General features: G+C 34.9%; 1 protein-coding gene across 7 annotated transcripts in view; it reads right to left on the bottom strand.

Moving 5' to 3' along the window:
* Positions 1 to 22,008, bottom strand: part of TET1 (tet methylcytosine dioxygenase 1) — a 105,723-nt gene that overhangs the window by 28,605 nt on the left and 55,110 nt on the right. For 5 of the 7 annotated variants that reach the window (XM_081075389.1, XM_081075390.1, XM_081075391.1 and 2 more), the window contains 4 exons: positions 15,865 to 18,193; positions 11,648 to 11,738; positions 11,019 to 11,112; positions 692 to 903 (listed from right to left, as the gene is read on the bottom strand). In XM_081075389.1, the coding sequence (XP_080931515.1) occupies positions 692 to 903; positions 11,019 to 11,112; positions 11,648 to 11,738; positions 15,865 to 18,193 (2,726 nt within the window). The remainder of the gene's footprint in view (positions 1 to 691; positions 904 to 11,018; positions 11,113 to 11,647; positions 11,739 to 15,864; positions 18,194 to 22,008) is intronic. The other 2 variants (XM_081075394.1, XM_081075395.1) reach the window with 1 other exon arrangement.

The raw sequence follows: 22,008 nt of genomic DNA, 5'->3' as shown, positions 1-22,008 counted from the left end.
ATTGAAATACAAATAAGGGAAAAATAGTTTCAAAAAAGAAAACTTTTGCAAAAGATGACATAGGAAAAGTAAAAAGACAAATGTTAAACTGGCAAAACCATTCAGAAATTATATCACAATGGGTTTATTTTCCCAATATGTAAAAGTTATTTCTACTACAATGAACAATTCTTTAGAAATATGGGGTGGAATAATTAACAGATGATTGACCAAAAACAAACAAAAAGAATGGCAAATAGCTTTTATCCATATGAAAAAATATTCACAACATGAAAAATGCAAATCAAAAGTAAACTGACAACTATTTATCACCTATTAAATGGGCAAAAATGTAAGTTTTTGGCAAAACTGTACGAAAAGAGATAGTCGCTTACATTGCTAGAGGAAATGTAAAATGGTAATTCGCTGTAGAAGAGCCTTTCTTTCCTTTATGGAAATTCCCTCTGCTCCAGGCTCTTGGGGTGAGTGGTATCAGGTATCAAAGAAAGAAGCAATAAAAGAATATACTAACAGAGAATGGTCATAACTCACTATGAAACCAAGTCTCTCTAAAAAAAGAAATGTTCATATATTTTTTTAGTTGCAGAATATCTAAAATCCTGTTCTTCCATATATGTATTTGCTAATTAACAATTTAACCTTATATAGTAACAGTCTGAATGTCAAAACAGTACAAAACAGATTTGATTACTTTTCATTGAGAGTGCATCTGCGGTCTGTGGGATGACCATTGTATGACTTTAGATTTTCGGTAAGCTCCATGTACAATTTGTCTGCCATCGGAAGAGGGATGCCGTCCCATACCATGATGAGCACCACCATCACAGCTGTTGGACAGTGGTGGCCTGTACGCTGCCGAACCAAACAAAGAACTTTTTCTTCATCACTGCTTCTTCTTAAAACCTGCAAACGCAGAATGCATTCATTTACAGAACACAAGAACTGTAAAGTCAAATACAATGCATGTTGCTTTTAAAAGCTCTATATTACTGCATTTTGTTATGTTTGTTAAATTACTATTTCTCAAAGGGTTGAGGCCTAAAAGACCTTCAGTTGTCAAACTAGCTTCCCTCCTATACAACTCATCACAGAGCATCCCAGGTAATACTTGACTAACAAACAGGTAGAACAGAAATCTGTGCTATGTGGTTGTTATTTGTGAAAGTAGACCAAAGCAGTCTGTGTTTATTTTACTGCTGATAACAATTCTGCAAAAAAGACAACAGAGGATCCTGTGGAAAAGAACCTAACTACCTGCTCTACTCGCCTATAAATGTCATAACAGGACAAATCCAGCTAGATGAAAATAACCAATATTGAAAATAAACTTGAGCAACGAAATTTAGCATCTGAGGAAAGTTATGGATCTTTTCCTTGAGTGAATGCTTTTATTAAAAAGATTAATCAATATATAAAGCAACGTTCCTGCAATTCCTGTGATTTTTCTCCACGCCATCACCAGGATTTATGATACCCATTATATCATAAGATTAAAGTGGTCGAGCTGACATGGTGAATGCAAAACACAACAATTAATTTTGAATATTTATCCATTTAGCTTACACTACATCACTCCCGTGGGGTGCTACAAAGACTTCAAAAGTATTTAAAATACTGCCCAATGTTCCTACTGTTAATCAAAAAAAAATTACATAAAAATGTTGACACAATATGAAATCATCCAACTGTGTTTAAAATCCCCTCCTTATACTACAAATTTACAGAGCAGAGACTGACCACATTAATCAGTACATATCAGTAACTGATAAAACTACCCACCCCTGCTACCAAAATGGAGCAACCAATAGCATAATATTCCATTTTTGTTGTCGTAATAATATTATATAAACTTGAGATGAAACTTCTTAAGATGTTAGTTACCCAATATCACTTTCTTCTGTCACTCCAGATGGTTAACAATCATTGCTACCAAGGCATCCCTTGAGTAGAGTTGGTTTTAGGACCTTCCCCCTAAACACAATTATTTACATTAAAATTTTTTTCTATATTTATATGTCCTTTTACAGCCAAATAAGAATACATTTGCTTTCAAATAAGCTTAAATACAAAATGAGATATATTGTATAAAAAATATTATACCAGATATTTTTCACGTTGTCAAACCAACAAAATATTGATCCACTGTTTGTATGAAAAATGCTATTTATCCATGGTATTTGTGCTTTTTCCAGATTTTTCCAAATTTTCTTCAGCGAACAATAGGAAATTAAGCATGATGAGTCTCTAAATTCAGATTTAGGTTCAACAAATTTCTTAAGTATTGTTATGATATGGACATTTATGTCTACTCAAAATTCATATATTAAAACCTAAACCCCTATGTGATGTTACTAGGAGGTAGAACCTTTGGGAGGTGATTAGGTCATAGGTGGGAAGCACTGATGAGTGGGATTAGTGTTCTTATAATAAAAGAGATTCAACAGAACTCCGCAGCTGCTTCAACCATGTGAAGACAAGACAAGAAGAAAGAGAGCCCTCACCAGACCATGCTGCCACCCTCATCTCAGACTCCTAAACCTCACAACTGTGAGAAACACTTTTCTGTTGTTTTTAAGCCACCCAGTCTAGTGGTTTTTCATAGCAGTCTTAACCAAGTAAGACAAGTATTAAAACTGTGCAAGACACTGAAAAACTGTAAATGAATTATTGAAAGAAATTAAAGGAGACCTAAATACATGGAGAGAGACATCATGTTCATACAGTAGTCATCATTGTAACGTCAATTTTCCCTAAATTGCTTTCCAGATTTCATGTAATCCTAATCAAATGCTATTAGTTTATTTTGAGTGAAAATTGGCAAACTTGTTTATATGAAAATGCAAAAGACGAAAGAGCCAAGAAAAGGAACAAAGATGAAGAAAATGATTAACAAGATATCAACATCTATTGTAAAGCTATTGTAAGTAAGATAGTTTATTATCGGTGTGGTGTTAGACAAAGAGATTAATGGACTAGAGAATTCAGGAGATCCATATAAATATGATCACCTGACACAATCAAGATGACACTGAAGTACAATGCAAAAAGTAGTCCTTTCCATATGGTACTGTATATATCCATATGGGGGGGAATCAATCTTGACCCCTACTGTACATGAGTAACTTGAGTTATACTGTAGATCTAAAAGTGAAAGGTAAAGGGGCCGGCCTGGTGGCTCAGGTGGTTGTAGCTCCGTGCTCCTAACTCTGAAGGCTGCTGGTTTGATTCCCACATGGGCCAGTGGGCTCTCAACCACAAGGTTCAACTCCTCAAGTTCCGCAAGGGATGGTGGGCTCAGGCCCCTACAACTGAGATTGAACACGGCACCTTGAGCTGAGCTGCCTCCAGGATGGCTCAGTTGGTTGGAGCGCATCCTCTCAACCACAAGGTTGCCAGTTCGATTTCCTCGACTCCCGCAAGGGATGGTGGGCAGTGCCCCCTGCAACTAAGATTGAACACGGCACCTTGAGCTGAGCTGCCGCTGAGCTCCCTAATGGCTCAGTTGGCTGGAGTGTGTCCTCTCAACCACAAGGTTGCCGGTTCGACTCCCGCAAGGGATGGTGGGCTGTGCACCCTGCAATTAGAAAACGGCAACTGGACCTGGAGCTGAGCTGCAGCCTCCACAACTAAGACTGAAAGGACAACAACTTGAAGCTGAATGGCACCCTCCACAAGTAAGATTGAAAGGACAACAACTTAACTTGGAAAAAAGGCCTGGAAGTACACACTGTTCTCCAAAGTCCTGTTCCCCTTCCCCAATAAAATCTTAAAAAAAAAAAAAAAAAAAAAGGAACATTATTAAAGAAAAAAAATGAACTTAAGCCCTTGTGGGCAATAATAACTGGATGCATGGGGGGTGTTCTGGAATGGTGGTAATGATTTATTTCTTGATCTGGGTGGTGGTTACATGGGTGTGTTCACTTTGTAAAACTTCACTGGGATGGGTTGTACATTTATGACATGTGTACTTTGTGTATATTATAGTTGAAGAAAGTTTCCTTCAAAAATGAACTCTATAAGCAAGTAAGCTAACATAAAAGTAGTTCTAATGGTATGTTAGTAGACAATAGACTTAAGTGAAGAAAAATATATTTTACAACCAAAAAAGGCAGTGAAAAATATGTCAGTTTAACATCAACTTCTTGGCCGATGCCTAATTATCATCACTGAAGCATAAAACGGTTTTCTCACATTAGCAAGATACCACAGGTACCGAATACATAAGCCAGAACTCGAGCTACTCCCTTTATTACGTGACATGGTAATATACAAAGAGGATCTGATATGGGCACAGAGATAAGTAGCACCATGGTACAGCCCAAAGACAACTGAGGAAGACAATTGGCAGAACCTTGGAACAGAGGGACCAAAAAAAGGAGTCTCTGAAGATTATATTATTGTATAAATCCAGGCAAGATGGTTTCAATACTTTTGGATACTTCGGCTTGGTTTATACCTCATCCCAAAATCTCTGGTAAACATCAGACCAGTGTATGCAATAAAATATTCACTTGTATATATTCTTTGCCACACCTGTTCTACTGTAATAAACAATCCTACAGAGGCGACTCACCAACTGGTGTCTGGTATGAATTGCTCTGACACAGGAGCCGACTGGGCAGCCTGTTTGAATTCTTCTCTCTACTCCTGCCATCACCCCCAAGACTCACTGGGGAGAGGAGAGGAGTAGTATAGGGAGTTAATAGAGCCTAGTGTATCCAAGAAACTACATCACCCTTTCCACCAAAATCTACTGAATACAACATAAATAGTCCTCGGCAAGATTTAAAGTGACAGTAGATAGAAGAGTATAAAACATCCGCAAAAGGCGAACAATTAATGACTACCTGGCAAAGAAACATTTCAAGAACAGAATAAAACAGTGTTAAGGTGAGAATGGTTCAGAAAGGTTTGCTGCCCAGTTAGAATTTGCTGTCAGGTGTGTGACCATGAAAAAGAAGCAACAAACCTCTCCTTCAAGTGAAGGAGGTAAGTGCAGCACAATAAAAATAGAAAAGAATTCAACCACTATTAACAAACATAAGTCTGCACACAGAGATGAATAAAATGTACATATAAAAATCATACAATGTTTGATTTGAGTTAGTTTAATTTAATATTAAATATGGGACAAATGTACACTATGCAACATGAAACATAAATTTGGAGCAATGCAATCCACTAGTTGAATGTTTATCAGATTCCTTAGTTTAAAATAATTGATGTTCATTTCCTCTCCTTTTATTTCATTCCTGCATATAGCATCCATATGTAAGACTCATTGCCTTAGTGCTGTGCAAAATAATCTGCTTGTAAAGTCCTAAAAACTATGTAGATTATTGAGAGACCGAATTCTTTCTATTTTTCATTTAACTTCTATCAAAAGTTCAAGTTTGGGGTGGACAACTTCAGCAGACTATTAGTTCTAATACTCAAAAGTTACGCATGCCTCAGAAGAGCTAATAATGAATGCCACAGCCATACTATTTTAAGATACAAATTCAAATTCAAAATATTCAATACTCTAAAATTGTCTTATTTAAGCCCCACATGCATTAACTCAACAAAAATTTGTGTTGAGTGTTGACTACGAGCTGGGCATTGCTCCAGGCCCTAACCATGAACAATAGGAGTATTTTAGATAAGATAATCTGGCAAGTTTGCAAAAAGTTTGATTACCGTCATGATTTTTCTAACATACATAAACATTTATGAGACCTATTTCTTTCTCACAGATATACAGACTCAATTCTTGGTTTTGCTATCAAGATTAATACTTTTGAATTGTCCGAGGTAGATGTCAAAATTTTCAGTAAGTTGCTTAGCAACCATGCTTTATTTCATTCTTTATCTCTGGATTGTTTTGTATTTGTGAAATGTGCCAGATATTTATCAGTATATATGAAAATGTTCTATTTATTCTCAAATAAATATTGCCAAGAGGAAAATAGGAAAGCAGTTTTCCTACAGCTGCTTCATGGAAAATGCTAAATACTCTTCTGTGTGTCTAAGAACGCTTCAAGAAGAGTTAAACCAATAAGAGTACTTTAACAGAAAGATGCTACCAAAATCTTTAAGCTAGACTTCATACTTATTTTCATAAATAAATATATACCAAAATTCTATCAGCGTAACTATTATCAGTGTAATTATTATTATTACATTAGAGAAGGTTTGAAAGGCAGGAAGGAAGAATCATCCAAAATCCCACCAATTTAACCCAGCTACCCTGCTCTTTTGGAGCACTTCCTCTAGGGAAAGCCAGCTGCCACGTCCTTTTGGCTTTTGTTACTTCATAGGCAAATAAGTAAATAATTCAGAAATAATTAACAGATATAGATTAATGAACCTATGTTAACTATCAGTGCCAAATACTGGGAACCAATCCCTGCCATTTATTTTAGCAAATGTGAAGGGGCTGTGTGGGGTGAATATACAAAAGAACAAAGTAAAATGATACTGTTGAGAAATACTTAAGTGGGGGCAAAGCATGAAAACTATTAACACAAAAGTCAGGATGGGAAGTTCTTGGGGCTTCTGGGAATCTAAGAATGATCTATTTTTGACCTGGGTAGTTGTTTCATGAATGGTCATTTTATAATTATAGGTAAACTGTACATTTATGTTTCATGAACCTACTGATATATTCTACAGTGAAAAATGTTAATGCTTAATAACATTATTTTGTGAATGAAGATTCACAAATTAAAGGATTTCACCTTTAGAGAAAATAGAGCTAAGGTGGAGAGATTAGATGTGTTATTAACAGATGTTAGATATATTGGATAGAGCTAAGATAGACATATTTTTACTAAGCCAATGTAGTGTCCTAAACATGTTATTTTTAGTGAAGAAGAGATACATGGTAGCCAGTCTCCAAAATGTCCCGAATGATCACCACCACCTAGTATTAGTGCCCTTGCATATTGCCCCCCTACACTGAATAGGGTTCACTTGCATAGCAACTTCCAAGGCCAATGTCACAAAAGACATTGTGGCTTCCTCCATGTTATTTTTTAATTGACTCACTCTGGGGGAAACCAAGCTGCCATGACATGAGAAAGCACTTTAAGAAGTCTTAGTATAAGGAAGCGAGGCCTCTAGCAAACAACCATCAAGGAACTAAAGGCTCCTGCAAATGACAGGAGAAGTAGGCCCTCCAGCCCCACCCCACACTCCCCAGCAGTTTTCAGACTCATGAGACACCCTCTTCCAGAAGCACCCTGCTAAGCTATACTCAGATTACTGACCCACTAAAACTCTATGAGATAATAAATGTTTGTTAACAGAAGTAACTAAATTTGGGGGCAATTTGTTAAGCAACGACAGATAACTGATACAGATTTTATCAATTAATTCCTTAGAATTCTCTTTATAAAACAAAAATCAGACAAATAATACATTCCTAATTAAAATACATCAAAGCCTTCATGTTGTTCATGGACTAAAAACCCAAACTCCTCACTATGGCCTACGAAACCATTCATGCTCTGGTTTCTACCTACCTTTTTACCCTCACCTGGGTTCCATTCTCTACCTCCTCAATTTCACTGGATTTCTCTTAGATTATTAAAGAATGTACTCTCTTCCTTGACCTTTGCACTTGTTTTCTTTGCTTAGGAATGCTCTTCCCTGCATTCTTGGGGGGTAATTCTTTGCATACTCAGCTCCTTTTTGTCACTCAGATCTCAGCTTAAGTGTTCCCTCCCCAGATAGGCCTTCCCTGATGATCCATCCACAATGAGAAGACCCTGGAAGGTTCCCACTAAAGAAGAACAAGATAAGGAGGCCATATTTAAAGCAATACAAAATTGGAGTTAGTCTGGTAGACTAACTGTATTAAATGAAAAAAATTAAAAGTATAAAATTTGAAAAGGAGAATAGATTACATGATTGTACATCTCGGATACACAATAGAAATAAATTGTTAAACAAGAAATATGTAAAGTCTATGGAAACAAAACTTTAAAATACCCCTGAAGGACAAAAGAAGGCATTAACAAACAGAAAGGCATAATATGGAGGATAGGGAGACTAAACATCATAAAGATGTAAATTTTCCAAATTTTCTGTGTTATATGATTCCAAAAAAACATACCAGTAGCACTTTATTCTTGAGGTTAGATAAGGCGATTATAAGCTCAAATGGAAAAGTAAGCAAGGCAATAGTCAACAAACTTCTGAAAAATTAAAAGAATCAGCTCTATCAGATGCTGAAACATCTTATAAAACCTAAATAATTAGAGCAATTTAATGCTAATGCAGGACAGACATAACATTGATGTAACAGAACAGAAAAATCTTCTAATACAAACAAATGCAAATCAGTACGGAAAAGATAGACAAGATAGCTGAGTAGTCATCTAGAAAAATATAAGTTGTTACTAACATTCTATACACAAAAAAATGGATAAAATAGTTAAATGTAGAAAAAAATAAAATCATTAAAATACAACAAAAAGAAAATGGGAGAATTATTTAAAAGCTAGAAGTCGTAAAGTCGTAATTAAGATACAATATACTGAAGCCATAAAAGAAAAGATGAAAAAAGTTTTTCATCTTTTAGTATATGTGCTGCCGAAGCGAGCACGTTTTTCATCTTTTAAATTGAAAACATTTTTAAAATTTCATTTTAAAACTATGAATGTTAATGATAAATTGAGGAAATACATTTGTAACTTTGATCACAAACGGTCAATTTTTTAAAGAAGTTCATGTAAAATCAATAGAAAACTAATAATACAATAGAAAAATGGGCAGTCTTGTATGACTTCCAACTTTAAAGTATTTTCAATCAACTACGTTACTGTTTAAAAAAAAGTGAATAAAATAAAATAAAAATGAAGATCACCCTAGCTAGTTTTTGGATATTTCTTCATCGAAACTCTTACATATGGAGATTGATTTATATGAGTGAGTGTTTTGTGGCAATTGAGAAAAGTATTTATCTTCCACAGCTGAGCTGATACAGTGAAAATCAATGCATAGCAGTATAAGAAGTCGATCCATGAAGTGAGAAAATAATAGTTCACAACCACCAACCCCCACTCTCACCCCAACCATTCACATGATAGAAATTTTAGGTAACGTTTTAGACTTCTAGGGGCGCATTTTGGGAAATTGTATTTAGTTCTTGAGAGGCAAAGTGATTCTGGCAAACATTTGTGTTACTAGAGGATAAAAGTGAATTTTATTCAGTAAGCCTAGTTTCAAAATTTGTTTGTGATGGGGCTGTGACTCTGGGCCAGTTTCTACCAGTATACAAAATGAAATGAGAGGCAGAACTTAATTCATGTTTGTATCCCCTGTATCTAATTGAGGGTCTAGCTGTAGAAAGTATTTATTAATAATAAATTCCTGCATTTACTTCATTCTCAAATTGCGTTTTTTTTTTCCTTCCAAAATTCACCCACATAGTAACAAATTGAAGGCAAGTATCTTAACTGGGACTTGATTCAAAAACTGCAAAATAACAAATTTTAAACAAATAAAAAAAATTATCTCATGTTAAAGAAATCCAGATTTCAGAAGGCCTGGAGTTGGTGTTGCAGCTGCACTGGTATCATCAGAGATTCAGGTTCCTACCTGTCTTCTCACCATCCTAGTACAAATCTTCCACTATGGAGTCAATTTGTGGTTCTAGATGGCTGTTGGAGCTCCAGCCATTAACTCCATGTTCTATAAATGTTGAGTAAAAGGAGACAGACACACAAGAGTACATAATTGATTCTAGTTATATGGAGTTAATAAAAAAAGACCTCTATGGTGATGAATGTCAAAATAGTGGTTATCTTTATGTGAAGTTACTGACTGGGAGGGGCTGCAAGGGAGCCTTCTGGAGTGCTAGAATGATTTATATCATTATCCTGGTAGTGTTATAGATATGAAGAATTCCTTGATATGTACACTTAAGATCTGTGCACTTTACCAAATGTAAGATAACTAACTAAAGTAAATCCCAGTTCTTTAAACGTATCTGAATTTTCACAAGACTAAGCGCTCCAAACCGACTGAAGAAACAAAGTATTCTAAAGCATTTGTGTTCAGTGTCCAGATCGCATGCTTCTCATTGCTGTCACCGTTCAAAGGTTGAAAAGTAACCAAGACACAGTCTACTACAGTCGTTAAGGGTGTGGCAATTGTCTGACTTTAGGAATGCCTGGGTTCAAACCCTATCTCCATTTTGCATTTAATGTTTTTCTCTGAAAGGGGTATAAAAATGATGGCTTTTGCTTTTTCCAAAATCATTATAATAGAGTCCCTCTACGAGGATTTATGAGGCAACATATCATGTTCTTAACATAGTGCCTGATATGTAATAAAAGGTAGTAGTTATTTTTATTATTTTATCATTATTAAAATCATCATTATTAACAAATGACAGCACAGAGATCTCAAATGATTCTATGGTCAAAACTGGTTAATATCCCTGTGAATGTGAATATCCTTCTGAAAACTTGCATTTGGTCATGTACCTGTTTTTCAGTTGAGAATTTACTAAAGAAGTTGAAATCAGTTCTTACTTCTTATAGTTCTGCATTTTCACAAAACTTAAAGTAGTCACAGGAACAATTTTGGAATATGTTGTAAAATATTTAGTTTGCTTTCAATATTGTATGAGCCTCATTAAGGTAACTCTATGAATATTGAATTGAAAGGAATTTCAACATATAGTAACTGATTAAAATAAGATATAAAGCAGTATGTATAGGTTAGTTGCATTTATTTATGTTGTCTAATTATAAATGCATTCACTGCTGTGTAAAAGTACATAAGAAACGGTTCAAAGCAGTGACTTTGGGGAGACGAAAAACATCATTGGGTAATAAGTGGGAAGGGCTATCCCCTTTTGTTCATTTAATATAAAAAGCCCAAGCTAAGACAGATAGCTTCCTCATTATTTCCCTGAGAATAATGGGAGTGGGTATTTTCCTAGTCCACATTTTCATAGGGAAAAAAAATTATTTTATATGTGGAACAAATCCACTTTGAGAAATGTATAAATACAAAACACTTACCCACTTGGCGATTGGACATCCTTGAGAGCTTTTGCCTTCTTTCCCCGTATACACTACTATTTCTATCCGTACTGCGTTTCCTTTTTGCCCATACCTGAGTAAAAAACACAGTGAAGAGAAAATAATTGCAACATACACTTTTAACATCTTAATGTGCATAAGATACATATTTACAGAAGTACAAAAATCAATCACTCCTCATAATCTACTTTTGTTAAAAATTTACTTTTATGTAGCAGATATTTTGTTATTCAGGTGTTTACTTATCCTTAAAGATCACTCTTTTTAAAAATGGCCTGGCTCCAAGACAGACAAAAAGAATGTGAATGCAGTGTTGATAGAGGTAATCTGAACTACTATTATTATACAATAATATAAAAAGAAATGTTTCTGAATTTAACAAAGACAGCCTTGCTTTGTGAGTGTCTTGTTGAGTGCCCATGGCTCATGTGATGAGTGACTCAGCAGGAAAGCCAGGAAATTATTCTTTTCCTGGGCCCTAAGATATATCCAACTCATCCTCCTGAACGCTTTCCATTCACCTCATGTTTGTCCCCAGAGATAATTTAGCTGCATTGAGTCTGGTCCACAGTCATGAATGATTTTAACAGGGAAGCATATTTCCTCACCTATTCTCCATGATTTCCCTGACGGCAGCAACACTTGGTCCTGCCCCAAGGTGTGTGTAATATGGGCCTTTGTCTTTTTGTATAACTCGATCTGTGGAAGGAATAAGATTATTAGACCCAAAGTTTTACAGAATGGCATAGGGGCAAGGAGGAGCTATGTTTACTAATTCTTTTTCTTCCTGTTTTCCTTCCTTCTTTCCTTCCTTTTCAATTCAGAACAATGAATTTTGACAAAGTTTTGATAAGCTTTAATAATTGAAAGTCTAGGGCAATAGTCCCTGGAATTTAACATGTTCTTTTCTAGCTTTTCCTAACTAATTCATTCTCCTTCTAAGAGGAAGAAAAACATTTTATGATGTGGGTTATATTTATTTTTCTATCTTCTGCCTTAAAAAATTCAAAAATCTATAATAATTGAGGTGCAAAATTTAACAATTATCCAAGAGCAACACATTTTAAAACATGGCCTCAGAATCCTATTAAAATGAGCCTAATTGCACTAAGAATTTATGCAAATGTACACAAAAATGTTCCTAGTTACAATTATTTGTAAGATCAGAAAAAAGAGAAACATTCTAAGTAATAGTTTAAATGGATCAGGAGATATTTGTTTATATAGAGTAATACTATATTAAAAGCTATTAAAACAATATTTATAAACATTGAAAAAAATCTAAGACTTTGTTAATGTTAAAAAAGCAAATTGCAAAAATATTATTATTATTATTAATTTTTATTTTTTTATTTTTTTTGAGGGCAAAGCTCACAGTGGCCCATGCAGGGATCGAACAGACAACCTTTGGGGCTACCAGCACCATGCTCTAACCAGGTGAGCTAACTGGCCACATATATTAAAACAAAATATTATGTTTAAAACACCTAAATTTTGTAAAATTTGAACAAAAATTAAAATCAGTAATGTCAATTCATATAGAAAAACTGTAAGAGGTTTTCTCTTTAGAGAATGGGACTTAAGAAGATGTTTGCATCACATTTCTGTACCATTTGAATTTTTCTGAGTGTGAATTACATGTTTCTTAGAATAGAAAAGAGTATTTTTAACCTAAGTCTCTTAGAATCATGTCTCACTATAAACATGACAGAATGCATTTCTGGCCAAGGTATACGTCCACCAAAATGTCATTATTGAACCATTTTCATTGGATATCAAATATAATCTGGATTACTTCCGTGGCTTCTTAAGCATGCTCCATTGAATAGATTTTAACTTATTATTTGTAATCTAAAACAAAGCTTCTTAACCAGGGGTGATTTTTCCAGAGGGGACATTTAGCAATATTTTCGGTTGTGACAACTGGGCAGATGTGTGTGTGTATGTGTGTGTGGGGGAACATGTGTACATGCGCTCGTGCATTTCTGTGTGTATTACTGGTATCTAGTGGATAGAGGCCAGGGATACCACTGAACAGCCTATAATGCATAAGACAGGCCCCTTACAACAAAGAATTATTCCATCTAAACTACCAATAGAAGTAAATTTGCAGAACCTTGCTATAGATGTCAGTTACTCTTATTTTGCTAGAACAGTATACCTCTATGGAAATCCTTTATGCTTAATATTATGGCCCCAACTTGGGATGATTTCTGAGTGAGTCTGTTTCATGTTTCTCTTCTTTAAGTTTCCATTTCTACACAATGGGCACAATAACCTCACATGTAATGATTATAGGAAAACACATTAAGTGATAGTATATAAAACAGTTCCAGGTCCACAGCAGATAATAAACTTTGAATTCCTGGCTATCTCAACTCCTATATGCTGTGACTAGTTACTATGTGTAAGTTGCAAAATTAAATTATCCAAGGAAATGTATAAGGAAATGGTTTTGAAACTAGACAATCATTCTATTGAAATTATGCATGCGGTACAATTAGCCTAGCTGAGGTATAGATATTTGAATGGCATTTTAAATTACAGATCTTTCTTCCATTCGTAGTGATATTCAGAAAAAAACAAAAAAACTGTCCCTTTCTTACTTCAGATTTTTGAAGCAACAGAGGATGGAGGTTACAAACATAGGCTCTGGAGTTGGCACTGCATGTCTCTGAATTCCAGCTTAGTCATTTACTAGCTGTGAACTTCTCTATGACTCAGGTTCCTCATTGGTAAAGTGGGGATAATAAGCCTATCCTTTGTAAGGTTGTTGTGAATATAATAAGTCAAGGGCGTGGCACAGCATCAGACTTGCAATAAAAGACCTGGAATAGGAGCCATTATCGTTATTTCACTCTTCTATCCTTGGTCCAAGAAAAACTCTCATTCTCCCAATTCAACCCCATTCAGACATCATTGTCACCCTTTCCAGATTATGAATTCCTTGTCATGTGCCTGGCACAGGATAGGCTGTCAAAATTGTAGGTTGAATGATATGCAGAGAAATGGAAGAATTCATTTCAGATATCAAATGTACTTTGGATAATCAAGAACTAAAAGTTATTGCTATACTTTATATTTTTTTCTACTGTGGTTAAAAACAAAATGAGAATGATATTCTTTATCCTTCCAAACAATCCTTTAACTATCGATTCTGGAATGTACTAGTGAACCATCTGATTCTAATAAAAAGATTGCCATTATTCAAGGCAAATCTTGAGTCTTTGTTATTTGGGGCAACATTTTAAGTAAAACTTTAATAATTATACTTACTTGGGTTCAAAATAGGGTATATTTTACAAATTCTGTTTTATCATAAGTTGTATAAAAATTGAAATAATGGGGCTTCAAGTAGCTGAACAAACTTTAATGACACAATCCATTTACTCTCCCTATCTTACAGCTTTATTTGAGTAAACAAGTTTCTTCTTCTATTTGAGCACTGACATGAAATTTGACCATAGACAGTGACTAATCAGTAACAGGACTCAAATTAAGCTTTCATATGTTTCAAATATTGAGCAAATTTCTCATAGGGCCTCCCTGAGAACCTTTACTCCAACAAGATTTTTTTCTCAGGGTTTTTAAGACACGATATAACTTCTAATTGTTAGTTTCTAATACTCTGTTTCAGTAACTCCTAAGGCACAAAATATACAAATGCATTAGTTAGAAAATGGTGCATGACTAGGCTATTTACACAAATGTATTTGTTGTTGTTACTGTTTTTGGAAATAGGAAATCACAATTTATTGAACAATTTAATATTTTAAAACAACAAAAGGTTTGCAAATTCATCAAATGGCCAAGATTATGTAATTTTTCCATACATAGGTATACCCTTCATATCGCAGAGCATAAAAGCACTATGTACTGGGGGTAAGCCTGGGCAGTGAGAGCTCCATGCTCCTAACTCCGAAGGCTGCCGGTTCGATTCCCACATGGGCCAGTGGGCTCTCAACCACAAGGTTGCGGGTTCCAATCCTCGAATCCCGCAAGGGATGATGGGCTCCGCCCCTGCAACTAAGATTGAACATGGCACCTTGAGAAGCAATGCCTCCAGATGGCTCAGTTGGTTGGAACGCGGGATCTCAACCACAAGGTTGCTAGTTCAATTCCTTGAGTCCTGCAAGGGATGGTGGGTTGCACCCCCTGCACTAGCAAAGGCAACTGGACGAGCTGAGCTGCACCCTCTACAAAGGACAACAACTTGACTTGGAAAAAAGTCCTGGAAGTACACACTGTTCCCCCAATAAAGTCCTGTTCCCCTTCCCCAATAAAAAAAAAAAAAAAAAAAAAAAAAAAGCCACTAGGTACTGAAAAAAAAATAAACCAGTTCCAGTTCTTAACCGGGATAGCAATTATACAGATACTTTTTATGGCTATTTGTTAAGTTGTACATATATTTTCTGGATGCATGTTATATCTCACACAAAAATACATTTTTGAAGCAAAAAGCTTACAAGTTGAAATTCTTTTGAACACAATAAGAATAAACTGAAATAAAGTATTAAGGGAATTCATTCTTATGGAAGCACAATAAGCAACCTGAGAGACACTTAGCTTTGAGAAAAATCAGCAAACTTTCCACTTGAGAAAATTTCAAATTATGAGTTGAATTTCCAATTTACCTGAGCACAATCAATAAAGGTCCCACAAAAAAATGGGTATAGAATTATTTAATCCATCTTAGCTAGAATATGAATGGGGCAAACTGCCATATACTATAAAACGTAACCCAAAACTTGATTCAGACACCACTTGAGGCAATTAAGCAGGTAAACGAAGAAGAAACACACACACACCATACACAGGAACTTACCAAGACAGTTGCAGGTCGGCAATTCAGAATCTTTTGTTGTGGACACCAGGTTTTTTGTAGGATTAGTAAAGAAGTTCATGGCATAATCATTAAAACTTTTGTGTGCATTGTCTACTGGGGAAAATTCTGATGCTCCAACATTAGATAAACAGCTGTCCTCTTCACTTTTGGTAGAAACCACTGTAATTCCACCTGAACATACAACATCTACATTCCTAAGAATTTGTGCTGGGTCCGGTAAGGGGGTCTCAGGAGAGATCCCAGGCAATGTTGGCAGTCGCTGATGCATAAGTTGGTCTTTAACATCCTGCTGGAACTGTGTTTGGTCATCGTCAGCCATCACATTAGCACACTGGTTAGTTGGAGAGGAGGGATGGAGCAAAGCATGAGCTTTCTGATTGACATTCACTGTTGGCTGTACCTGAGAATGATCAACTTTTCCTGTAAACGCCTGCCCATTGGATTCTGTTTTTAACTGCGATATGGGGAGAGAATCCAACGGATCAATCTTCATCACTTTTTCCTGTGCTAATTCAGGATAATATCGCTCAAATTTTATCTGAGTGAGTGGAGGAAATAGTTTCTTATGTTCTAATGCTGAACTTGTTTGAATCAGTGGTTTCCATACTTTGGTTATAGGAGGAATTTTCCCCAACAGAATAGGAAAATCATGGGGACCAAATTGACCAAATCTTTGAAATTTAGATGCTATCCAAATGTCATGTAACTTACTATATTCATATGACAACTGTTCCTGCTTTTTCTGGTCATTTTCTTGACAACTTATGACTGCAGGCTTCTTTTTCCGCCGATCTCTTGATGGGGTAGATTTTGTTTTCTTCTGGGTTGCGTTCTTTTGCTTTGTTAATGATGAGCCATGATTATTTTGTACACTGCAAGGGGGTTTCTGTTGTATTGTGCCCTTCTCCTGACTGTACTTTTGCTGCATGTTCTGTGTAACAAAGTTTGTTGGTATACTTTCAGTGTTTTTTTCATCTGGTTTCATATAATTGAATTTAATTATTGATGCAAGTTGTGTTAACTGTGTTGCAACATCTTCCTCTATTTTACTGTGCACTGTCTCTTGACATGATAGATCATCCTTAGACTCCAACTTTTTACTGCTGCCCAGTGACTGCTTACAATACCCCAATTTATTATTTATTGGTGGCAACTGCTGCAAATTCTTGGAACAGTCAAGAGTAATTTTGCCTTGAACAACATTTTTATTGGTGTCAATTTTAGATGAACTTGAATTTGATGTAAAAACAGATATTGAATTTTTGACTTTGGAATATTCCTGTGACTTGGGGGATTCTTGGTTAGTAGCTGAGCTGTCGTGTGATTTGGAAATGATATTTTGGCCATTGAACACCACGGAGTTGCATGAACTTTGCTTTTCCAAAGATGGACAGTGATGAAGGCTTTGTGGCTCTCCTTGTAAATTTGGTTCTTGGAGGTCTTTTCTTACAGAATAGAGTATAGCTTTACAGCTATTAAGTAAACAAGCTGTTCTCTGCTCTGTGTCTTCATCCTTCTCTGACTTTGATGGTGAGGAATTTTCTGAAGGGGCTTCCGAAAGCTGAGTCAAAGCTTCTATAGCTACCACTTGCTCCAGTGTTAATCTCCTGTCTCTCATTAAAGATAGAAGAGTTGGTTGAACTAGAGATCCATCTTTTGGTTCTTTACTTGGTATGTTTTCTAGAGATTTTGGTTGATCACTTTCATTGGGTGTACTAGTTTGACTATTTAAGTTTAAGTTGGCAGGATCTGGAAAAGACTTGCAGTTAAAGCCAGGCTTCTGGAAGACTAAAACATTACTTTTCCCCTTAAGATGGTCAGAGCTTGCACTAGTAGCAATGGAGCTCATGGCATTGTTATGGTTTGCAGTGTCTTTCAGGAGTTTATACGAATTGTTTCCAAACGCCTTGCCAAATTCTTCAATGTTGAATTTTTTAAAAGACACATTTGTTTCAGTTGGTAAATAGTGTACATTTTTAATGCCGTTTCTTACAGTTGGTGCAAACAATTTTTGAGGTTCAAGGATTTCAGTAAGTAGGACTTTTTTCCTGTCATCTTCAGCATTTATCAACTTTTCAGCTTCTGTCACAATTGCCTTGACCTCTCCTTTGACATGATCAGTTAAATCAGATTTCTTGTTTTGCGTCCACTTCTCCACTTCAATTCCTGTCATACTTTCTTCATTTCTAGCTACATTTTCAAGAGGTTGTGGGTTCAATTCCGATCTTTCTTCTTCCCCATGACCACATCTACTGTATTCCATGGATTCTGACTTGGGGCCATTTACTGTTTTTTTGTCAAAATCTGCCTGTAAAATAAACATAGTGAATATCTTCAGCTTTAGGAGATAGGGCAAATAATTTTCTAATATGGTTATCAATATACACTCCCAAGGGCGATTATGAGAGCTCCAATCATTCTACATTTTTATTAACAATTAGTATTTTTTCTCTTTTCCCTTTAGTCTTTCTGGTTATATCATTACCAGAATGTAATGATATAATCCCTTTCAAAAATTTTTTTTGAGATGAAACTTCCATAGAATAAAATTCAATGTTATCATTTAAAATTATACAGTTCAGTGGTTTTTAGTATATTCACAAGGTTGTGCAAAAATCACCTATGTCTACCAGAACATTTTCATCATTCTAAGAGAAACCTTGTACCCATCAAGCGATCACTATCTACTCCCTGCTCTTACCCTATTTTTAAAAAACTTCAAACAGCTCATCCAAAACGATACCATAGGAATTGGGACAGTAAGGGCATTTCCATTGATGTCAGGAGCAAATAGGAACATAACCTCTATATTATTAATATAAACATAAAAAATGAGGAGACTTCTGGTTGAATGAAGATGATACAACTGACTCCAAAGAAAAGAAAAATTAGGCATATTTACTTAAAAAATTAATCAGAGGTCAGAAGGGCGATAATTACATTCAGAATATAAAATATGTAAGCATTACTAAATTATATAATCAAATATTAAACAATATAAGTAGAAACAAACGAATTTCTTAATCAGGGTGCAGGTTACATAAGTTATGTTGAGATTGTCAAAATTCATCAAAATATACAATTATGACACATAGATTTTCTGTATGTCTATTACATTTCATGTTGTTACTTAAAAAAAATAAATCTCAAATGGCCAATTTTTAAAAATATTCAACAACGGTATAAAAATATTTTTATTATTAAAAAGGAATAATATGTTAAATAATTTATTATTAAAATGCTGGCATTTCTCAGCAGTGGAGAAAGTCTAAATGTCTTAATAGTGACACAAGAAGGAAATTTGATCCCTAGCTCATAACATGTAACAAAAATTCTTACAATATAATGCTTTTCAAATTGCTGATCACAATCCATGAGTCCCAATACCAATTTAATGCTTTGTAACAAGTGTTTTTTTAAGGAATAGTAAAGAAAAATATAAGTACACTACTTTAATACAAGCAATTAGCATGTAAATCTTTCATGTGTTTAGTTGTGTGTGTGCACTGAATCATGATGTAAAATGTATTCCCTGATATATACAGGTGTCAAAAAACGTAGGAGAAATAATTGCCATAAAAAATTCAAAAGTCAATTGATACACTGGGAAAATATTCACAATACACTGGGAAAATATTCACAATACATGTAAAGAGTTACTAATATACATATATATACATATATATGAAATTTAAGTCAGGTTTATTAGATTATAATTTATATATAATGAAATCATCCCTTTTGGGATAACAGATCTATAATTTTTAACAAATACAACCACTAGCAAAATCAAGATAGTGAAAATTTGCACCACCCTAAAAGGTTCTCACATGCTCCTTCATAGTCAGTTTAAGTTATTATTCTTAATGTTAAAAAGCTCCCAACAAATTAATAAGGGAAGGAAAATGACTCAATAGAATAGTGAGTAAAGAATGGGAATATGCAATTCACTTAAGTGAAAATCCAAAATATCAAACACATTTGACTTTACTAGAAGACAAGCAAATGAAACTAAATGTAACTTTCTCATCCATTCAAATGGCAAAAATAAAAAAGCGTATTACAATGCAACATAGCATTTATACTGGAGAAAGTATGCACAAACTTTTCATATATTCATATTGTGAAATAATGTGCAGCCATTACTCTACGCATCAATGTACTAATTGCACGGCAAGATATCCATAATATATCAGCCTGAATAAACAAGCCACAGATGTGGTGTTATCATCCCTTTTCATTTAAAACACAAAAACATTTGTATAGCACAGACAAAAAGCTGGTAGAATAAACATAAATGTTAACCACAGCACTAGGAAAGAGAAGTGAGGAAATGTAGAAGTTTCTTTTTGTTTCTTACTTGATGCATTTAACTTTATAAATATGACTATCCAAGTACACTAGGACTTCAGTGTATACATTCCTCTACAGAGAATATATTGAGGTCCTTTTAAGATTTATGACCCAACACTCCTTGGCTGCAGACTATACTACAAAGTGACAATACTCAAAACAGCATAGTACTGGCAGAAAAGCAGACACACACAACAATGGAAAAGAACTGAGAGCCCAGAAACAAATCCACACAAATATGGGCAACTAATTTTCAACGAAGAGCCAAAAACATACAATGCAGAAAAGAAAGCTTCTTCAACAAATGGTGCTGGGAAAATTGGAAAGCCACATGCAAAAGAATGGAACTAGACTGCTATTTTGTTACCATGTACCGATTAACTCAAAATAGATCAAAGACTTAAATATAAGACCTGAAACAATAAAATACATAGAAGAAAACATAGGAACATAGGTACTAAACTTATGGACTTTGGTCTCAAAGAGGATTTTATGAGTTGGACCCCAATGGCAGGAGAAAAGCAAAAATTAGTGAATGGGACTATATCAAACTAAAAAGCTTCTGAACAGCAAAAGAAACCATCAACAAAACAAAGAGGCAACCAACTGAATGGCAGAAGATATTTGCAAACACCTCCCATAACAGGTTAATATCCAAAATACATAAAGAAAGTTATTCAACTCAATAACAAAAAAACCCACACCAAATAATCCAATTAAAAGATGGGCAGAATAAACACTTTTCCCAGACATAAAAATGGTCAACGCGTACATGAAAGTATGCTCAACTTCACTAGCTATAAAGGAAATGCAAATCAAAACCACAATGATACAACCTCACACCTATTAGAATGGCTGTGATCAATAAGACAAGAAATAATAAGTGTTGGAGAGGATGTGGAGAAAAAGGAAGGCTCATGCACTGCTGGTAGCAATGTAAATTGGTAGTCAATATAGAAAACAGTATGGAATTTCATCAAAAAATTAAGAATAGAGCTACCCTATAACCCAGCAATCCTTCTTCTGGGTTTATACCCCCAAAAATGAAAACATTTATCCATAAAGATATATGTACCCCTATGTTAATTACATGGTAGCCAAGATACGGAAACCACCCAATTGTCCTTTGATGAATGATTAGATAAAAATGTGGTACATATACACAATGGAATATTACTCAACCATAGGTAAAGATGAAATACTGTGATTTGCAACAACATGGATGGATCTTGAGAGCATCATGCTAAGCGAAGTAAGTCATACAGAAAAGGACAAGAATTTATTGATTTCACTCATGTGTGAGGCTATAAAATGGAAAGCAACAGAAGAACAAACAAAGCAAACCCAATAAAATTATTGACACAGACAAAAATATGGTGGTTACCAGAGAGGAAAAGAGGGTAAGGCGAGGTTGAAGTTAGGTAAAGTGGGTCAAATATGTGGTGACAGAAGGAGACTAAAGTTTGGGTGATGAGCACATAATGCAATATACAGGTGATATAGTATTACACACTTGAAACTTATGTAATCTTATTAACCAATGTCACCCCAATAAATTTAATAAAAAGATTTATGTGCCCAAAAGCACAAGATATTCTCATTAATTATTGAGCTTAATTAAAAGTAACTGACCTTTATTATTTAGTTACATCTGATAGGACTTTTTAAAAACACTGGTATCACAAGTCCATAATTACACAAAAATGTGTTCTATACACTGCCAACTACTAAACCTAGAATTTAAGAACAATTTAACAGATCACATTTCAG

This window comes from Rhinolophus hipposideros (genome assembly GCF_964194185.1).
Source record: "Rhinolophus hipposideros genome assembly, chromosome: 15".
Lineage (NCBI taxonomy): Eukaryota > Metazoa > Chordata > Mammalia > Chiroptera > Rhinolophidae > Rhinolophus > Rhinolophus hipposideros.
The sequence above is the reverse complement of the archived record's forward strand: the minus strand, read 5'-3'. Positions and strand labels throughout refer to the sequence as shown.